Source organism: Chelonoidis abingdonii, chromosome 3, assembly GCF_003597395.2.
Source record: "Chelonoidis abingdonii isolate Lonesome George chromosome 3, CheloAbing_2.0, whole genome shotgun sequence".
NCBI classification, from domain to species: domain Eukaryota; kingdom Metazoa; phylum Chordata; order Testudines; family Testudinidae; genus Chelonoidis; species Chelonoidis abingdonii.
In genome coordinates this window covers 206305350-206327637 of record NC_133771.1, presented here as the reverse complement: position 1 = coordinate 206327637, position 22288 = coordinate 206305350, and the positions used below count along the sequence as shown (strand labels likewise).

At 42.5% G+C, this 22288-nt stretch overlaps 1 protein-coding gene across 1 annotated transcript in view; it reads left to right on the top strand.

Moving 5' to 3' along the window:
- SPTLC3 (serine palmitoyltransferase long chain base subunit 3) overlaps positions 1-22288 on the top strand; it is a 128664-nt gene that overhangs the window by 92834 nt on the left and 13542 nt on the right. The window contains exons 8-9 of the mRNA XM_075063461.1: positions 6230-6449; positions 8239-8365. Coding sequence (XP_074919562.1) covers positions 6230-6449; positions 8239-8365 — 347 coding nt within the window. The remainder of the gene's footprint in view (positions 1-6229; positions 6450-8238; positions 8366-22288) is intronic.

Here is a 22288-nt window from a genome sequence, read left to right as displayed (position 1 = left end):
TGGTCTAGACATTTTATCTAGAAAGCAAAACAAATAGAAAAACTCCTAAACGTATCATCACCATAGCAGAGTGATCAAGAGGTTAAGGTCTATCTGCTCAGAGATTCTGTAAATGGACACCAAGCTGCATCATCCTTTGTTACCAATTAGCTCACATTCCCCCCAACTTCTGTAGCATCTCTGTAAGATATATCTTTACAGATATATACGGGGCAGCTACCTAGAAATCCATACATGCCTTTACATGACACTATGCATTCTTGCAGGCTTCTGCTGCAGCTGTGGGTATAGCAAGACTAGACATCCATACCATCTGCATCCTGACACATACCTCTCGTTTGACTGCAGTTTACTAATCTCCCATGGGTGGAATATACATAGGAACCATCACTCGAAGAAGAAATGGAGGTTACTTACCTGTAATCGGAGGTTCTTTGAGATGTGTGGGTCCCTATCTGCATTTCACTATCCACCCTCCATCCCCTCTTCTGCAAATCATGAATGGATTCCTGGTAATATAGGAATTGGAGAGATATTGGCCCGCACTGCCCTTTTGTACAAGGAGAACAATTGTGCTTGTGCAGACCAATGGATATTCTTTACTAAAAACTTTAGATTCAGACTCATGGTGTGCATTCATCCCCACACGTGGAATATAGATAGGGACCACGCATCTCAAAGAACCTCCAGTTACAGGGAAGTAACTTCCATATATTCAATATTGCTAGGTACAGATTAGCAGACCAAAACCAATCCAGTATATTGGTTATATTCTGATCCTTTCCTTTCTTGGACTCTGATTTTGAAGTATCAGTAAGACTTTTCACTACCTGAGTAGGCTAGATTTAGTTCTTTTTAGTTTTGACAGTTGGTAAATTAGCATTCTTACCCAGAGTAGTGAGGAGGAGCGGAGAATTCTTTAAAGTATCCTTCTTGGTAAGGTCATATGCTGCTTTCTTGAATGAGTTTCTAAAGAAATGGAGCATCATTGATAACTATTATATAGAATTAAAATCACTTGGTAAGATCCATAATGCAAGTTAAAGTATCTTGATTTACAAGTTCGGCTTGGCATCTTTTTGCATGGATGTAATGTTCCACTTTTTTTATTTTTTAAGATGGCAATATACGACGCTGATGAGATCAACATTAAGGGTCAAATTCTGCCTTCATTTTCACTCCTGCAAGCTCACTGGTATGTTAAGGGAATATGAAAGAGTTATCCTACTCATCAACACTGCACATGAACCTTGACTTACCAAACTGGCAAAAGCTGAAAAGAGCTACTGCAAGCCAGCGTGGTGTTGAAAAATCAGAGTGGTGTTTCAGAATCATAGCCCACTGAGTTTGCAGTGGGATAAGTAAATGCAGAATTTGGCCCACAGCTTATAAAGGACCCAAGCTGGGTGTCAAATAAACAGTGAGAAAACATTTCAGTTTTTAAAATGTATTTAACATTCAGAAAAGGAAAGCTCAGCACAGGTAAATGTAACTATTAATGAAAGCTGGCTTTTAACTTGGACTAGTTTGAGAGTAAATTTATTCCATATTCAGTCCAAGCTGAGAGAGACCACATGGCCATCAATCCTCAGTACAAAAGCATGAACAAGTTTTGGCAGGGTCCATGGCAGAAATTAAATTGACTTGCTAAATCATGTCTCTATTATCTAAATTCTAGCTAGTGTTTTCCTTGGCTTCTACTGTTTTCGGTTCAGGATCAGTCAATTACTGCATTCTTGCTCAGTTTCTGGTAGATTTGCGCTACCTAGTAACATATTTACTTATGAGTCAGATGGGCCAAGGCCCAAGGTAACAATTGAGGGGCAACATACAATGGTCAAAACCGATGGTTTTTCATCAAACTTTTTTCCATTTTCATTTTAATTTGACTTGGTCGTATTTCTCTGATCGCTTGGATACTGTCCAGTGCATTTTCATGTATACTTGAGGTTTTTTTGTGATTCAGTGCCAGTACTCTAGGCAGCCTGTTAGGGCAATTTTTTATATCCTGCTATTAGGTGATTGCCAGCCCCTTAGTCCAAAGGGGTAACATTTTACGTCACTGGCGAGAGACCAGCAAAAGGGGGTTAATCAATCAATGGCTGCTTCCTAACATTTCAAAATACTGTAATTTGTTTGAGTTTTTAAACTGTTGCTGTAAACCACAAAATAGAGAAGTCTGTGTCAAGTCTCCTAAATGCCGCACTGTGACAAAGTTTACCAAAGAAAATAATGCTATAAGCAAAGATTAAGATTTAATGTGTGTATTTTGGAAGATCAAGATCAACATGAATACACTGTGTGTATCTAGCTGTATATCAGATCAGAGGAAAGGAGTTTAAAGATCCATGACAGACATGATCAAGGGGCCAAGGGGATTGACTTATAAGGAAAGATTTATATGTATTCTGAGCAATGACTGAAGAAAGGGATATGATAAGTCTTCAAATACTGGAAGGGTTAGAGTAAATCTGCAGAGATTGGAAGGGTATTACACGCTGGCATATCTAGGAGTTGTGTGATGAAATTAAGAAGGGGAAATGGCTGTCTGAATATCAGCAAAATCAATCTTCTTGACGGTGCAATGAATAAGGCTATGGAAAAGGCCTCAGTCTATCAAGAAAAATGATAGACGTCCAGTTGCCTGAGAATTCTAAAATGAAACTGGATAAAATGCTGTCAGTGTGCTGTATGGAGTAAACCTGCATTGCCAGACAGAGAGGATTAGTTGACCTACAGTGATATGTATCTTCCATCTCTCAGACTCCAAAGCTCATGGAAGCCAATGGAAAGAATCCCATTAACTATGATAGGATTTGAATCAGGACCTAAACTCAGTGATTCAGAAACTACATCATTTGTGTCCTGTACAAACCTTGCCAGGGGACCTCTTTCTAACACTTTTGTCTCATGGCCTTGTTAAAACTTTATTGGCATTGTAGAGCAACTGGGACATAATCATGTTGTGACCAACTTATGCAGCAGAGCTAAAACCTTGTATGTAACCGACGCTTCAGCCCTGGTGCAGAACACAGTTCAGATCCTGTCTGCAGTACAGATCTGAACTGTTGTAACTGGGTCAGGGGACATCAGTGTTGTGAACAGGTCACGGTCGTTTTTGTGCGGAAGGCTGGCTCTACAATGCACTGTGGAGCAAACAGCAGAGGGCTGCAGACAGAGGGAAAACAGCTTCAGAAGTTATAGGCCGAAAGGGCCATACAAAACTCCAGCAGGCTGGGTCTGAGGCACTAATACAGCGATGTCGGACTTCTGTCCCCAATCTTGTTTCCCTGACCATGACAGCATGCACCCATTGTTCAGCTTCATAGATTAATTTGGGGCCAGATTCTGGTGGGAACACCCTGAGAGGGAGGCGGGAAATTGGGGTGCACAGATTGCTTCCCCAACAACATTGCGCAGCCGAAGTGAGGGTCTCTGTCACTGCTGTAGTCCCTGCACTCTCCTAAGGCACACGCTGTCCCAAAAGGAACAGGAAGGAAGCATAATCAAGGCCTCACCCACTTCCTCCTCATTACCTCACAGAGGAAAAGACCAGTTGAGTGAGGAGGAGCAGTCTGCACTATGGTAAATGAATAGGCCCCATACACACAATCCCTCCTTGAATTGCCCAGTGGATGGCATAGCTTAATGCTGCTGCTCAGTGAGGCCACAATGACACAATTTAACCCCCTCCCCGCTCCAAAAAGATGTTAAAGCTTCCATAAACTCCCTCCTTTCAGACTTTCAGAGCTGTGAAATGCCCTGAGTGTTTTGTAAGAATGACAGTACCAAAATGAAACAAACAGATACATTTCATTTCAGCTCTAGGTCCGTGGTTTAACTCCAGCCCAGGGTAATATTTATTGGAAGTTTTACCTTCCATAAGGGCTGCTCCATGGCCTATGTTAAATGAGTTTAGTCTCAGTCTAGTTCTAAGTAGAGAGGTGTCCCCATTGCAAGCCTTCTTCCGCAATCACCAAAGGTCAGCAGAGAGGCCAAGGACAGAATGGGCACAGAAACCAAACTGGTTTCTTATCTCTAGAGCTGGTCCCACCAAGGGATGGTTGAGGCTCATTAGCAGGGCAGCATGCAGGGAAACCTGCAGTAAAGCAGCCTGTGTTCTGGCCATTCTGTGGAAGAACTGGGCCTTTTGTTGTTCTGGTAGCCTCTGGCCACCATCCGAGGATTTAAATAAGCCAGCATCTTTCAAGAATACTAATAGGTTCCTCGTTTCACTACCCTATTTAGAGTAAAAACAATTAACTCCTACTTACATCGTTAGGTCATACTGTATGAAAACAATTCCATCAAATTATCTTCACATTTAAAATCTCCTGGCAGTCATATATCAGAAGAGGGAATTTAACTAAGCTCTCTGTATTCCAGGATTGAGCAATCACATGATTTTGCTGTAGAATTGTGCAGTGGAATCTAAATTTTCTACTCTTAAATTAAGATTTTAGCCCTTCTAGCTATGGAAATAAACTTCCAAACGTAAACAAATGCAGAGAGTCTTCCTGCATCCGCAGACTCCCTGAAACAATAACTCAGACAGCGGTGTAATTAGCCCTCATTGATCAACATGGGCTATGTGAATATACTATGACATTGCTGAATGTTTTAGCTGAAACATGGAAGTAATGCAAAGTCCATTGTATTGTTGTTATTATGTAGTGGCTCTAGTGCTGGGTATTGGGAGAGGGATGGCTTCTCATTGTCAAGAGTTAACTAGATTTAGGGAGCAGAGGTTCAAGCCCTCCCAAAACTTTCAAGTTACCTACAACCCTGCCCATGAGAGTGAGGGAAAGAAAAGAGGCCAAAATCATGAAAAGCCTCCCCTGTGCCAAAAGCCTGTTGTCGCCTACTTGACTGCCAAACCTCCATTTTCTCCCTTGTTACTTGTACAATACAGCTACATGTTGCAAATACTAAAATCTGTGAGGGCAGCATAAAACAGTTGGAAACAGATATGAAGATAAATAACGCCGGGAGGCCGTACTGACTGTATTACTCATTTGCACATTTAATTCAGGAACAGGCTCCATTTTTCAATTTAGCTGGAGCTGCCTCAAGATTTCCAGTTTGACCCACCTGAGCAGGGGGCCTCCCCACAGAATGTAGGTTTTTCTTGGCACACAGCACCTTGCTTTTGGTATGAAATATGTTAGCACTTTTCAGATGTTTTTTCCCCTCACCATAGCTTGTGCAAAAGAACAAGTTTAACTCACTGTAAAAATAAACTATTGAATACATCTGAAGGTATCTGGTGATAAGCTTCCTTAGTAATCTCATCCAGGTTTTCAAGGCATAATGTGTCTGCAGCAAAGGTATGAATAACTAAACTGCTTTGCATTAAAGAGGATTTCTAATTTGTCTCCTGGGGAGTTCATCTTGCAGGGTAATTCCTGCTGTTCACCTACCCTATTGAGGTAACTACTGAGAGTGCACTGGGTTTCTTGTCCTTTTTTCTCTAGGAGTGTCAAGATGTTGTTACTGCATCAATGCAGCATATTGAATTCTGCTCTTCTCTTAAGGAGAAAAAACATAAAATATTAAGGATCTTTTCCTGTACAGTGCTAGGTTGTGTGTGCGTCCCCTGAAAGAAACAGACTAGGAGCGAAGGAATCAAAGATCACTTTGTTGCCTTTGTGCCTCCCAGATTGTTCCTTCTCCAAGAGCCAAGTCTGCCCTAAGTTAGGGACCCTCCCCACACGTGCCTGTGGGATGCTCTGAAGCTAATCTATGTAAATCTTTCTGTCCCTGGCTCCGACCTGTGCTACCCTAGACTTCTGCACTGGGGGAATTCTGCCTGGATTTGTTGCCTTTACAACCTGTAAATGTTGTCAGAGTGGCATATAGACATAAGTGGGGGGCCAGAGTTGCAAATACCTTCTAATTGTGGGGGGGTTGTAACGAATTATATGCACTAAGCTGGATAAAGTCCAGCATGTCATTTGAACCCTTCCCTTCTCTTTTCTGCATTCAGAAGTAGGGCTGATAATTTGCAAAAGACCAAGGAAGTCACTGGGACTGCTCATGTGAGTGACTGCCTGCTCAGCAATGGGCATAAAGACTTCCCAGTTTTTCTTTGAGCTATGAATTTGGTTTGAGCTTTAAAGAGGCCCTTTTTGGTATCAGGGTAACCCTGTGGTCCATAATGTGTGCCAGAGTGCTAATATTTAAAGAGAGCAGAGGATTAAAAGATTCATTAGCAATTCTCATTCTCTAGCATGGAAGGTTCCATTGTGCGCCTGCCAGAGATAGTCGCCTTGAAGAAGAGATACAAAGCCTACCTCTACTTGGATGAAGCTCACAGCATTGGTGCTGTGGGACCCACCGGCCGGGGAGTCGTGGAATATTTTGGAATGAACCCTGAAGATGTTGATGTTTTGATGGGTACCTTCACCAAAAGCTTTGGAGCAGCTGGAGGATACATAGCTGGCAAGAAGGTAAATAGAAAACTTCTAGTCTCTGTTTGACACCAAAACAAATGGCATCCTATCTGTGCATGGCATATATAGCTGCCTTTCCATATAATCTGCCATTTAGTAGTGCTATTAGAGAGAATGCACGGCTCCTGTCTGGATCCCAAATGAATGATTGAACTGTTCAGCTATTCTACATGTTGGAATGGGTAAAATACTCAGTTTTCTTATTTTTGTTTGATATTCATATTAGGTAATTTGCTGTTCTATTGGTACTTTTGTCCCAAACCTAGATGGAAAGCTTTACAAATAATGCTGCTGTTCATTGTCTTGGGGATATTCAGACAGCTCTGAGCTTGGCTAGATATACTTCAATGTACAGATTTGCATGCCCAGTTTGGGATTATGCTGGTATAACTAGGGTGACCAGACAGCAAGTGTGAAAAATCGGGACAGAGGATCCTACATAAGAAAAAGACCCAAAAATTGGAACTGTCCCTATAAAATCAGGACAGGTGGTCGCTCTAGGTATAAATATACCTGTAAACTATATCAGTACAACTGGTAAAACTTCCCTGTGCACACAAGGCCTTAAACCTTTTATGTCCTGTAACTAGGCCCCCTACCTATGACTTTTCCTAGTTTGTATAAAGTCCTTTGGCTCAGGTAAGTAGCAGGGGAGGCGTCACTGCAGCATCAAGGCCTAAGAATTGCACTCGGAGCCACTAGCACAAATCCCCATGCCCACATCGAGTCCCATTTAAGTCCGTAGTGATCTGCACAGGTGCTGGGGTTCAGGCTGGTGGTGGATCCAATTGCACGATTGGGGCCTGTTTTCATTTTAAGCTTATGCAGAAGCATGTGTCAAGGACTAAGGAGTGCATTAAAGTGAGGAAGCACATGGCAATAGAGAGTTGCCATGGATTTTGGTGGAACTACTAGGTAGGGTTCAGCCTCAAGAGCGGCGCCAGGGATTCTGGCGCCCTAGGCAGAATTTTGGGGGCAGCATTTTGTGTGCTCCCCACGGGGTGCGCGGGAGCTTCCGGTTCCTCTCCTATCGTGCTGCTGAAGAAGGACCCTCCACCGAAATGCCGCAGGCGACAGTGGCAGTCATTGAGCTGCTCAATTGCCTGTCGCTGTTTTCCGTGGCACGTTGGCAGAAGGTCCTTCTTCGGCGGCGCAACAGAAGCGGAACTGGAAGCTCCCGTGCGCCCCATGGGGAGCACACAAAATGCCGCCCTCTGAATCCTGGTGTCCTAGCCGACCGCCTAGGGTCGCCTAATGGAAGCGCCGCCCCTGTTCAGCCTTATATTAAAGACAAGCTAATAAGACTATCGTGAAGTTGAATACAGACACTAGTGAGGTTACTTTTCTTCTACTAAATCCAATGGGAGACAAACTGCACTATTTGCCATTGGCACATCACATTCATCCTTCTGAAAGGTGGGAGAATTCTGTATTTTAAATTCAGCTTGTTCATTAGTCCCACAGTGAGGCCAGGTTCCCCTCTCCCCACCCCACCCCACTCCTGTAAAGATTCTCATCATATAAGCAAAGTAATATTCTCGTTTGTAGCTTTGTTTCATCTGTGGGTGCATAGCTCAGATTTTAAAGGATTTATGTTTGCCAAGTATCACCTGTATTTCTTCAGAGCGTGGATTTTTAATAATAATAAAGAAAATAAATCAGTCATGAAATGTCCTGGTCAAATATCCGTGATCGCCGTATCTTCTCACCTGTATCAGTAGTTAAGACCCTGTTCTGCTCTCCTGACAACTCAAAGTTAATTCAAATTTTGTTTCACTTGTTTAAGGAACTTGTGGATTTTTTACGAACTCACTCCCACAGTGCTATTTACGCCACATCTATGTGTCCACCTGTAGCAGAGCAGATCATCCGGTCGATGAAATGTGTCATGGGACTAGACGGAACAACACAAGGTAAGACCCCTTTTATTAACTACACACATTTTATTTATAATCTTAGCATTTACTGACAGGGAGCAAAAAATACCTTCCAACAACAAAGATCCCAAAGGCAGTAGAAAAGTACGGTAAAAACTGCAGTGTAAATGCAGTCATTCAAATTGCACTGTCTATCATATCCATCCTGGCATGCCCTTGGGTGTTTTTAATCATACTTCTACATACTTATGCACAGTTTCATCAATGATCTCAGAACACACTGGAAGCCGTTATCAAACTAAGCTTCACAACACTCCTGCAAGAAGATGTCTGTGTTGCTGTTGGGTAAACTGAGGCACATAGTGGTTAGGTAGGGTGACCAGATGTCCCGATTGTATAGGTACGGTTCCAATTTTTGGGTCTTTTTCTTATATAGGCTCCCCCCCACCCTCACCCCTGTCCGGATTTTTCACATTTGCTGTCCGGTCACCCTATGATTAGGTGATATGTTTGAGGTCATAGAGCAAGACAGTGGCAGAGATGGAAGTGCCCCTCTGGAGTCCTTGCTCCCAATTGCCTTTTCTAGCCACTAGGCTACGTAACTTCCCAAAAATGTATATGAAAAGGATATAAACTCTTTAAATCTTATGATTTACTTCACAGCATGAGTTCAGAGTTAAAGCTGAGGATCTCTCATTAATCATCTTGTTAGGCTTAGATATTGCAATAAAAATACTACTTAGAGACCATTCCTGGAGTTTCAAACTCAGCCTTGTCTCAATAGAGGGGTTGCTGTATGAGGTTCTTGATGAATGTAAACCTTTGAAACAGCAAACAGTTGAAACCATGCCATAGACTTTCTACCCAGGTGTGACATTGTACATGATGGCACTACTAAAATTTTGACATTAATGTCACACTTCAGTTTGTAACTAGACTGCAATGTCCTGAAGTTAAATTTGTTTTCAAATAATGCTTTGTCCCCAAGTTCTGGGGAAACTGCAATAAAAGTGTGTTGGTGCCATTTATGGAGGATAAGTCTGATTTGTATTCCTTCTGTGATAGGGGATCTACTTTAATGTAGCCAAGGATCAGAGTCTCTGTATAAAGTACACTATATAAACTATAGAACAACTGTGTTATGTAGCAATCTGCTACTAATGCAGTATATATATGCAATATATGTTACTGACATATATCCAAGCTCCTAGGACTTACGTTTATCCTAACCTAGGGGTAATAGCTGATGTACCAATGCATTTTAATTTTCTGGAGGTGTTTAGGGAGAATAATGTGGATTTTGCAATTTTGTGTATAACATACACTTGAAGAGCCAGATTGTGTCCTGAACAGCAGCTCATTTATGCTGGTTCAGCAGCATAAAGAAGGTAGAATCTTCTTGTAGTAGGGGTCCCTACCTGGAGAAGAGCTACTCAATGACTTCCTGGTAGCCCTCCCTCATAGTCCTGGGTTGGGGGGCAAGCAGGGCTGGTGCAGGGATGTTTCACACCCTAGGAGAAACTTCCACCTTGCACTCCACCCCACAGCAGCTCCCCCACTCCACCCTGAGGTGTCCCCCCCCCCGCAGCAGCTCCCCACCCTCCGCCGTAAGGCACCCCTCCGCCCCAGCTCACCCCTGCTACGAGCACAAGCAGCCCAAGCACACTATCGCTGCTTCACTTCTTCCACCTCCCAGGCTTGCGGCACCTAAGCTGATTGGCACCACAAGCCTGGGAGGTGGGAGAAGTGAAGCAGCCATGGCGCACTCGGGGAGGAGGCGGGGCAGGGGTGAGCTGGGACAAGGAGTTCCCTGTGTGCCGCCCCCCTCCCTTACTTGCTGCAGCGGCCCTCCCCGCGCTCCCCTGCCCCAGCTCCCTTCACCTAAATGCCGGCGGCAACCGGGGCGGCCGAAGATCCAGCCACCGCAGTCACTGCCAAAGAAAATGCCGCCCCCCAAATCCTAGCGCCCTAGGCGACCACCTAGGTTGCCCAAATGGTTGCACCGGCCCTGGGGGCAAGCAGGGGATGGAGAGTGATGGAGGCATGGCCACATCAGACTGCATTCCAACTATTTTTTACTGATGCAATGGCCCATACAGCACTGTTGCAAACCAGTACAATTTAGAGCAGGCCTGGGGCTACTTAGATTTTCACCAGGGGCCAATGGGTCCTCTGGTCCAGGCCAGCATTTGCAAGGTGCCAGTGCAAAAAAAGGAGGAATGGAGAATCTGGCCCAAAATACCAAAATTCACTTCAGTGCACTAGCAAAAATTAAGGTTACTTGAAATCTAGAAACATTCCATTGGGATGCCTGCAGGCTGGGGAAACGATATAGTCATTTAGGCAAATAATCCAAACTGGATTAAAGAAGTTGTTATACTCCCTGATTTGAAAGGTATGGATTGGGGATAGTAAAATCTGATATAAGAGACTCACTCTGATGTACTCCTTGTATTTTACCTCCTGTACATTCTATGGTCCTGATACATTATATAATCCTCTGAATCAGTTTTATAAAAATGCTCACCAACAGAGGGCAATATTGTACTAACCCTTTTCAAGAGTTATGTCTTTAGGGCCTAAAACACATGGTATGTAAAGCATTATATCTGTAGAGCATTTCTAATCTCAGCCTTTCAGAGCTGCTTACAAATGGCTTTGGGGTAACATGATTCTGTGTACAGTGTAGGGCACTCGGATAGGAGATCTGGGTTCAAGAGAGGGCCTTTAAAGCTGTCCACCCCAGGTGATTTGGAAGTTACAGAAAAAGTTCTGTCAGCAGCAATGTAGTTTAGTGACAATGTATTTTTATATGAACTGAGTTGCTTCGCATATCTGTTAGCTCTGGCAATTTATTTTAATTTGCCTTGTAAAGAATACAAATGTATTGAGCATCAGGTCATCAGGCTTTGATGCTGCATTGGCATCAGGAACAGAGATTGTGGTTCAGAATGTAAAAAGAAAGAGAGAGAGAGAGCGCGTGCTCTGGCTGAATCTTCCTTAGCACCTATCACAGCAGGGCCCTTGTGCACTGATATAATATAAAATAGCAGCTGTTAACTTTTGAATGATCCTTGTGGGGCAATATGCCACATGACAGGAAAGTCTCAACTCAGACAAAATGGCATCCCTAAATCCCAAAATAGAAGAAACCATCGACATATGGAGTTTATCTTTCCCATGCAGAAGGTTAAGTAATCCACCTCTATGCACACATTTCTCTTCTCAACCCCAAATTAAGGACCACACAGAAAACTCTATGAAGAATGGGGTCTTCATGAGGAATGGGTAATGTTGGGTGTGGGTCTTCCAAGAACCCTGTGACAATTACCCAGGAAAGATAACATGGCTGCAGGCCATATTACTTTTTTCACAGACTCCTGTGTACTGGGGAAACCTCCATTTCAGGGTAGGTCCCAGTGGCAGAGGAGGCCCCAGTAGGCAAGTTGCAATGAATTATGTCTTATCATGGAATAGAGATGAGTCTGGAACCCCAGAGCCAGTGAGGAGGGATGGCCTCTCCCTGAGGGTCTGCTGGATTGTGAGAATGGAATTCATTGCATGGGAGTAAAGCTGTTCCCATTCCCCACAGAATGGTTTTGGGGGATCTCTATAAGGAGAGCCTCACAAAGTGTTTCCCCTCCGACAGATATTCCTGTAGGTGGAGAGGTGCTGACTCTCAGATATCTAGGAAAACTGCCAGCACATGTATTAAATATTTTGAAAAGGAAAGAAAACACATCTTGGTGAGTTATTCCATGTTAACTTAACAGAGAGAGAGACAGTGAAATACCCTAGTGGCAAATGAATAAATTTGTCCCGTTCTTACAGTTGTCTTCATCACTGGATCATAGAATGATAGATGTACAGAAATCAGACAGGGTAAGACCTATTTGATCATTTAGTCAGTCCCTTACAACTTCCAGGTTATTCCCTGTACTATATTTTCTAGTGCTTTGCTCAGTGTTGTTCTACATTTCTCAAGTTAGTTATACAGCTTCCACCCTGCCTTCCATTATTTGTTAAAGTAACTCTGCCTTGATCTGGTAAACATCTGACTAGGAGTAGAGCAAGAGAAATGTGCTTACGCATTGGAGGTAATCAAAGCCCAGAAATGCAGCCAGTGTTTGTGTTTACCTTCTCATGTATCAAAATGATCGATTTGCTGTTGTTTTTTCTGCAGTTATTTTGCTTTAGTATGATTATGCTTGGTTGAAAAGGAAAACAAGGTTTGAATTTCCAAGACCTAATTAATGGATGCATGACTGGAGGGTATGAGTAGATACATGTGTGCAGTAGTGGTGATGAAGTGGACTCTAGCCCATGAAATCTTATGCCCAAATAAATTTGTTAGTCTCTAAGGTGCCACAAGGACTCCTCGTTTATATATATATTTAATATAATTAATTAAAGGCATTGCAGGTATCAATATCTGCAGTCAGTGTTGCCCAACAGTTTCCATGATAAGCCCCTGTTTTCAGTTTTTTATAACTTTGCCAAACTTCAGCCTTTCAGACTGAAATTTTCCATGGATGCCAGGTGTCTGCCTATGGCCAAATTTTATTTATTTATTTATTTCAACAAAAAAAGTTCTGTTGTTTCTCTCAATAAAGTTAGGGAAATGTAAGAATATTTAACACGGGCAAAACAATGTATAGATGTTTCACTGAGTAGCTCTAACGCTTCCATGCTTTGAAACTTGACACAAAGTCATCCTGATGGCCTTTTGCCATCTTTGTGAAAATCCACCCAAACGTGAGTCTTTGAAACATCTCCATTTCACATGTTGTGTAGAGACTTGTTAGAGTTTGGTGGGAAGGTAGAGGACTGAGATAAGGGGATGGAGTTGAAGGACATTGGGATAAAAGGGAAGATTGGGACTAAGAAGGGGTTGCAGGTTGGGTTGGGAAGGGAAGGTCTAAAACTGGGACATGGATATACTGGAGGTGCAGGAGCAGAAGATTTCAGGCTTGTGTGGGACAGGAGTACAGTACGGTATACTCCTCTCAGAACATGGAATAGAACCCAGGAGACCTGAGTCTCACCATTTCTCTACTGTTAGCAAATAGCTGTGAATCCACTGGCAAAATGTGTTTTACTTTCAGTGGGATGTTCCATTTTATCATTCAAAAACTCCCACATTACGTAACTAAAAAGAGATGCAGGAAATACAAAGTCTCCCCCAAAATGTATCTACAAATGAATACCTGGCAGAATCTGTGATAGAGTCCTGAAGCCATTAAGCATCATTTCATGATCATGTCACCAATATCTCTTGAGTATCTTATGTACACTAAATGACCGGTAACAGTTCTACAGAATCCATGAGTACATTACTGCATACCCTTCATTCTGCCTTGTTTTCTCCTATTCACTGAGCAAATCGAAACCAGGAAATGCCAGGCTCACTCTAACTAATGGTACATCTAGTTAAGTATTCTGCCTCCACAACGGCCTATGTCAGAGGATTCAGAAAATGGTGAAAAATTCCGTAATGCCTCTGGCCATTTGTGCAGTATTATAGCATTCTTAGTTGAAGAGGAGGAAACCTCTCCCTGAGTGTATATGTCAGTTCAGGCACTAAAGCTTGAAGACTCATAGCATTTGCAATTTTTATCCTAGATAGAGTAACTGCAAATGTTCTATTGTAGTTCATATAATACAATTGTTAATAGAATACAAGTGTCTAATCCCTGTATGAACCTGTCACAGCTGTAATTATATTCCTCACTAATACCATACAGCAGTGAGTTCTATAGGATAGTTTTCGGTGTTGTTTGTTTGTTTGTTTGTTTTAAAGTCATTTTATCCCTTTTTAACTTGCATTGCCTTTTCATCTCAAATATACCTTTCTTCATTCATATGGGATATGGTAAGCAGAAGTTCACATGACATTCACTTTATAGTTTGGATTATATATATATTCTTTATACCTTCTCTTCATGGCTTCTCATTACACCACTGGAGATACCTCAGGAAACTCAACAGCTGCCTTAGCAGTTTTAGCCCCTAGATGAGCCTGCACTTGGCTCAGAATACTTGGACTTTGTCTGACTTTTAATGATAGCTTATACTATGTGTACTTGTCTGTAAGGCACTGACAGAGCTTCTCGGCTAGGATTAGGTCTGAGAAAGCCATGCTAGCACCTTCCAGCTGTGACCTTGGACCTTTTTTTCTTACTGAGACTATCACGAGCATATTTTTACACTTAAATTTGATAGGTAAAAAAACAGAACCACTAAGTGGACAGATTTAAGACTGCTAACAAACAAAAGCAGTTTCCATACTGACGAAGAATACAATGTAGTGATGTAACTTGCTAATAAAGTATTTAAAAAGTCATATTTTTTCTATTTAATATATGGTAATTCATTAACAATAAAGTAGCATTCCTTGCTATATGCTTTTATGGAACTCTGTCAAATTTTAAATATATTCTTAAGAAGCTACTGTCCTCATGAATGTTACAAAACAATACCGAGATTATTAAAACAGACGGGATATTTTTAAAATGCAAATGACTTTTATGGTCTTTAGTTTAACTTTGTTTCACAATTTCTCTCTCTGCTTGGAAATTGAAAATGGAACTAGTAGTTTGTAGTCAGAATTGATTTCTCATGTACTAGATCAAAGCTGGCATATTTGGATTGCAAACCTGCAGGGGAATATGTTTTTGTTTTTTAAAGGTTTATTTTTAAAATTGGTGATGAATCCCTGGAAACATTTAGATTTGTCTTGGGTTTTGTAAAAACATAAGACCAGATTTTCAAAAATGCTCAGCACCCACAATTGGCACCAGATTTTCAAAAGAGCTCACTCCTGACAGCTGAGCTTCCAGTGCTAAATGGGAGCTGAGCTCTTTTGAAAATCTGGCCTTTAATGTTTTGTAAAACTAAATATGGCTGTCGGTGTCTCTTGTAAAATCTGAGGCCTTAATGCTGCAAGCTGATGTGTGGGCAGTCACTCACAACAGCTTGCACAATTGGAGCCATTATGAACTACATTAGTTTCTAATCCCCAAGATTTTCTTCTTGTCTTTTATTATGAACTGCAATAGCTTCTCGTAGGTCGTGATCCAGCAGAACACTTAAGGACATGCTTAATTTTAAGTCTATGAATATTCTCATTAAATGCAATGAGACTACCCATGTGTGAAGTGCTTAAAATGCTTCAGTGCCTGACTGGATCAGGGCCTTGCATCACAGCCATTTTCTCAGCAGCAGATGATGAGGCAGGTTGGATTCTGCCACCCGTACTCAAGCTGAAGCAGAACAAACGCTGAATGTAATGGCGCTGATTTCAATGGCGCCACCTGCAGGAGCGCTGCTAGCTTTTTTGGCACCCTAGGCGGTGGAAGGTCCTGCCCCTGAAGTGGCACCCCCAACAGAGGCGGTGGAAGGTCCTGCCCCCAAAATACCGCTGACGACTGGGGTGGCCGAAGATCCAGCCGCTGCGGTCGCCACCCCCCAAACGTTAGCTCCCTAGGCGACCGCCTAGGTCACCTAATGGGTTGCGCCAGCCCTGGCCACCTGCAGAGTAAAGTACTCCTCACCCTATACGTAGGAGAATTGAGTCCATAGAGAACAATGGACTATTGATTCTAACAAGCAAGGGAACTTGAGTAATAGGCTTATAGAGTAAGACTTTCAAAAGTACTCAACGCTGGCATAACACTGCTCCAGTTGAAGTCAGTGGAAGATTTTCTGTTCACATCAGTGGGAACAGTGCAGTGGTGGAGTGAGATTTTGCCACTGGAGGGCAGGGGGTGGGGTGATGGCTCATTGGGGGTGAGCTGGAGAGCAAACCTGCCCTTCACTCACTTGGCAGAGGCAGCTCTCATCCTGCAGGGCTAGGCCCAGCCCCCTCCTCCAGGCATTGCAACCTGGCAACACTTCAGTTTGGGCACTATGCGACCTCGTGCATCGTGCTGCAATGCCCAGAGCGGGAAACTGGGCCTACCTCCATGGGCCAGGACCTACCGCTACAGTGTGGGTGTAGGGCAGGCTCACTCTGTGCCTCAAAAGGCACCATGCATACACCTAATGGATGCTAGGGGTGCGGTCACCCCTGTTTTCCACCATTCATTCCACCACTGGGACAGAAACAGGAGTGGCAGAAGCTCCCTAGAAGTGGGGGCAATTGCCCCTTGCCCCCACACCTCCTCTTTCCCCAAGGCCCTGCCCCCTCACTACCCCTTCTCCCCAAACCCCCACCCTTGTACCACCCCTTCCTCCGAGGCTGTGCCCCTGCTCCACTTCTTCTCCCAAGGGCTTATCCCCACTCTGCCTCTACAAAACTAGAAGGAGTGGCAGATACGCTGGAGGGTAGAGATAGGATACAGATGGACCTAGACAAATTAGAGGATTGGGCCAAAAGAAACCTGATGAGGTTCAACAAGAACCTGCACTTAGGACGGAAGAATCCCATGCACTGCTACAGACTACGGACTGAATGGCTAGGCAGCAGGTCTGCAGAAAAGGACGTAGGGGTTACAGTGGACGAGAAGCTGGATAGGAGTCAACAGTGTGCCCTTGTTGCCAAGAAGGCTAACAGCATTTTGGGCTATATAAGCAGAGGGAAGCAGGTGATCATTCCCCTCTATTTGACATTGGTGAGGCCTCATCTGGAGAGCTGGAGCACATGACTTACGAGGAGAGGCTGAGGGAACTGGGAGAGAAGAATGAGGGGGGATTTGATAGCTGCTTTCAATTACCTGAAAGAGGGTTCCAAAGAGGATGGATCTAGACTGTTCTCAGTGGTAACAGATGACAGAACAAGGAGTAATGGTCTCAAGTTGCAGTGGGGGAGGTTTAGGTTGGACATTAGGAAAAACTTTTTCACTAGGAGGGTGGTGGAGTACTGGAATGGGTTACCTAGGGAGGTGATGGAATCTCCTTCCTTAGAGGTTTTTAAGGTCAGGCTTGACAAAGCCCTGGCTGGGATGATTTAGTTGGGGCTTGACCCTGCTTTGAGCAGGGGGTTGGACTAGATGACCTCCTGAGGTCCCTTCCAACCCTGATATTCTATGATTCTTCGCCTCCAAGACCCCACCCTTCACTTGCGCTTCTCCACGCCCTCTCCCCCGTCACTCACCCTTATAGATGGTAAAAAGTGGGAGGGAATAGCCCTCCTCCTTTTAAAAGTGATGGGGCCATGGCCCCCGCCCTCCCCCTGTTCTGGCATACCTGGACAGAGGCCAATGCTGGGTGCTTTTGATAATCCCTTGCACAATAATGGTCTTTCCTTTAATCTCAAATTAAGCTTTAGAGAAAGGGGTTGTGAAAGAGATCCACAGACTAACACGGAAATAAATCTCACCGTTATTCTTATGAAGTCAGATTATGAACTCCTTTGCACACACTTGTGTGCAATTATTCCCTTCAGTAGTGGTACTGAAGTCAAGGAAATAGGAATTATTCAGCATGAGCAAGGGGTTCACAATTGGCACTTCGTAAGCAAAGCCTCATTTTTACAATAGGCAATAATACAGCGTTCCATGGCACAGCAGGGTACCTTCATTCTACAGATAGCAGAGCTTTCCATTCCCTGGCAGTTCCAGAAGAAGCTTGCTGCTGTCATATTACTCCAATTGGCAGTGGGTAATCAGTCTGAGGAACACAAAAGAGAGACTTGCCTTTCCTAAATGCATTTAGATCCTTGGCATTTCAGTAATGCCTAATATGTTACAGATGTAGTGCAATGTGTGCTGGCTGGCTTTCAGCTGAGGGACTGACATGCTTTGTGATTAATCACCTGTGTTTGGTAATATGCACAGCAAGAGCTTGTCCCTCTCTCCCTGTTTTCATGCAAGGTGTTTTTAGTATACGTGATACTGCATTATCAATATTTGTGTGTAAGTGCCTGTACAAACCTAGCCAATAAGAAAAAATCAACAGCATTTTGTACAATTCCTCCGCTTCTCTGTCCTTTTATTTGAAATTACCATTGTTTTTTTCTCTGAAAAGTGTTTTACAGCAATTCACAGTTAAAATTAGACTGACTCTAGTCCTTAAAGGCTTATTTAGCAGGAGTATTAGTCTAAATCATTTGGTTTATAGATGGTGTTAGTGTAGAAGAAAATCCCTTTGCTTCTCCCTAATCCATAACAAAGTTGTTTTTATACGGAACTGTTATCTTAGAGTTCATTTCCTTTAGGCACCCTGGTTTCATAGTGTTCTATTTGTGATTTAGTGCACATGGAGGTACATATGTGTTACTTCTATAGTGGAACCAGAGAAGGAAAGAAAATCAGTCCATCTGTAACTGTTTAGGGGAGAAGAACAGCTATTGTTTTCCAATTTTTTTTTGCAGCCTATTTAAGTTTTCATTTTACTATCTAGTTGTTACTAGAGGAAGGCAGGAGAGTAAAGCTCTGTATCTCAGGATCATAGATTGAAGAGACAGTCTGACACTGGTATGTAGACGTTTGATTGGATAACTAATTATCTAAGAAGTCCCCACAAAAAAAACAGCTGGAGAAGATTAAAGCAGGTGGATCTATGTCTTGCTTAGCCCACTGTATGCCGAGGAAAAGTACAAAGAGCAGGATTATCCTCTCTGGAACAGGTTCAGGAAAAATGACCCTCTTTCAGTGAACATACACCTGAGATATAAACATTAAAGGCTACAGGTTGCTTGTTCCTGGTTTCAATATGTTGAGTAAGAATTTCCAAGGTTCAAAACCTTCATGTGGAGTTGAAAGGTAAAATGTTGCGCAGAAGTTGGACACATCTCAAGTCTTTGCTGGTTAAAAGCTTTCAGAAGAGAAAAACAAATGTCTTTGGAAGAGTAAAAGAAACTTTGCTTGAGAGGGATGATAATTTTGCAGTCAGGGGGTAAGATAATTTGCTTGTGTAAATCAGCCTAGTTCCATTGAAATCAATGATTTATGCCAGCTAAGAATCTAGTCCTCAGACTGTTAGACTATTGAATTCAACACTAACATTGTGGGACTCCACTGAAAGCAGGTTTGTACCCAGAGAGCTCAACTCTGAGCTACCTTATGTGCTCACTTAAGACAGTAAGAGGACATTAGACACCTCCTCTCCCTTTGCACTGATTACCCATATTCCAGGTCACAATGCAGGTGGGATGGTGGCCACCACAGAACCATTGCTCCCCCCCACGTGATGGGGAATAAATGGGCATGAGCAAAGAGTAGGCTTTGCCTCCTCAATTCAGCCATCCGGCAAAGGGAGCCAGCAAGCCTGGGGAAAAAATTGGGGTCAGGTATGTGGGAGGGGAATTAGGCCCTTCAATGAAAGCCTGTGCTTTACCGAAAGCTACCCTTAAATCTAGTATTGAAGAGATGCATAAAACTGAAAACAAAAGGAGTGCTGAAATATAATTACAAACTTGAAGTTTTTCTGCTGCACCTACCACTGTAGCGTATAAGATAAATAACTGATTATATATGGTAATAGTGGACCAGTACTACATCATATGACAATGTGCATGAGGCACGTAGATGGTCTTTAACCAAAAAACTTAACATCAGAAAGGAAAGTGGTGAGGCTTGGTAAAGAAATAGTCACCCACCCGCCCATCCTCTTCCAGTATTCTCTCCCGCAGAGATCAACTTACTATTCAGAATTCATGCATTTTCTTATCTTTTCCTAGGCTTTTTCCACCCCCAGCAAAATAGTGTTAACATTCAGAGTCTAATGTTCTGGGATGTCACACTGTCCAGTATCATTGTTTTAAAAGGCATTCCTACATCAGCATTTGAATGTCCTGAATTGAGCCCTGTGGGCATGCTCCAAAGGAGAACTCTCCCTCCATCCGCACTTAAATTGTCTAAGGATGTATATTTAGGGTGGTTGGATATTCTATTTTGAGGAGCTTCTCTGAGGGTATTCTACCAATTTATGTCAGTATAGCCACATCGCTCAGAGGTGGGATTTTTCCCTTAATAGGGAACTAATATTTCCTGCACCTTAAATTGTTTCTTTCTTCTTTTTTTTGGTCAGCTCTGTGCAACAATACAATGGTTTGATAAATATTGAAAAGCCTGGAATTTTGAATGGCTGAGACTCTCTTTCCAGCGTTGTAGTAAATAGCTGACTAGAAAGGAGACATCTTAAACTACATCCTCCAGCAACATCTCCATCTATGAAAACTTTCCCTAATTGGAAAGTCAGTAGTTTCAAATGCAGCAGACTGAGAGCTTAGGAATTAGATTGTGTATTGTTAAAATACTACAGTTATTTTTAATCTTTAAGACACACAGGCACACACACAGAGTTCTTTCTATGCATTAAGAGGTGCTAATAACATGTTTAATATTCAAATGAAGGGAGAATTTTCATTTTATAGATTTCAGTCAAGCTATTCTATGGTCCCCTGCCCCAGCCCCTCAATATTTCCTCCTGGTTCTTTTGAGAGCTACTACACCAAAAATACTTTTGGAAATACCACAGACTATTGTTTTTATTAGAGACTGGAAAGCTTTGTAGTAGGATGCTTTTGTGTTTCATTTGTTTTCCTTGCTCTGGCACAGCTGTTTTTGTTTTAGCAGCACTGTTAAACTATTTGTGGCCTCTACTAACCCAGCAGATTTCTTGCACAGAAAGTTTTAAACTGAATGGCAGAAACTGTAACTAACCAGTTGTCTGCGTGGGCAGTTTTGTGCATGAAGTTACAAATGCAGTGGTTTTATGGGATCTTTTAATTTGTTCAACAAAACACTGATCACTAGAGAGCAAGTCCCAGTTTCCCTATAAATTTCCCAGCCAGAAGCTTGTCAGGAGAGCGTCTTGACTAGATGAGATACAAAAGGGATGAAGCAATAGATCTTAGTTAAACCTAGAATGTATTAAGCAGTAGGAAATGATTAGAGGAACAGGGCTTGCATAGGTGTGGTGATATCCACATTAACCAAAAGGGAATAGAATGAAAGATAACAGGTGCTGAGGAACACTGTAGTCTGACAATGCAAATCTGCTCAGTACCTAGCTAGTAATAGGTGTTAGCACAGTAATCACGGCTGGACCAGGGAGGAGAATGGGGAACCAAGGAACAGCAATCCAGTACGTGGATGGAGTCAGCAGAAAGAAGTAAATAAAAATAGGTATTAAGAGTGAAAACTGTAACTATTCATGTAGAGTACCAATAATGTACACTTCACAAACAAAAGAGAGAAGTTGAAATACTTTGTATTGGGAGACATGAGAATTTCTGAAGCTATAGTGACATAAGAATAATCTATGGGTTATTGTATTTACTGGAGGGAAATAAAAAAAAAAAAAGGTTCACTCGCAGCAATGGAGCAATGGCACTAACCACAAGGAATTCGTAGACGATCTGAATAAAAATTCTGGATGAGCCAGAGCTGGATTCACTGTACAATCTATAGAAACAGAAATGAAGTAATGAAGCATGTGATACGGGTCTCTTACTGGAAACATGGTTGTGCAATCAGGTTGTTAGATACAGGAAGCAACAAAATCTGCTAGAAATCTGCTTCCTTGTGATGTAGAAATAAGGACTGAAAGGTTTTTCAAACATCAGTGATTTTTCACTGCTTCTTTTTTTAACATAAATATTGATTCTCTACTCCCCTGCTTTTGCTGGAGGACTTGAGCAAATGAGAAGGGAAGAGACTTTTAGAGATAAATGAGCTCATCTAGGTTTTATTTTATTAAATGTTGTCAACATGGAATGATCATGATAACAGGGCCACATAAGGAACAGGTGAGAGAGAGACTGAGTTTGTTCGTTCTAACTTGGCAAGGGCTTGCGAGAAAAGCTCTTTTTCTGAAACATTCAGTAATACTCCCCTTTAAGTGATGGCTGAGGAAGTTCACTCCGGTTCTCGAGTCCTCCAATGAATCTCCCAGTTTAAAGCGGGAAGATTAGGCTTAATATTCCTGCTTTTTTTCTAAGATAAAAAACAAGCAGGAAAGAATACCTTGGAAAATAATAACACTTTACATCTTTTTTTAACCTCATTAAAACCA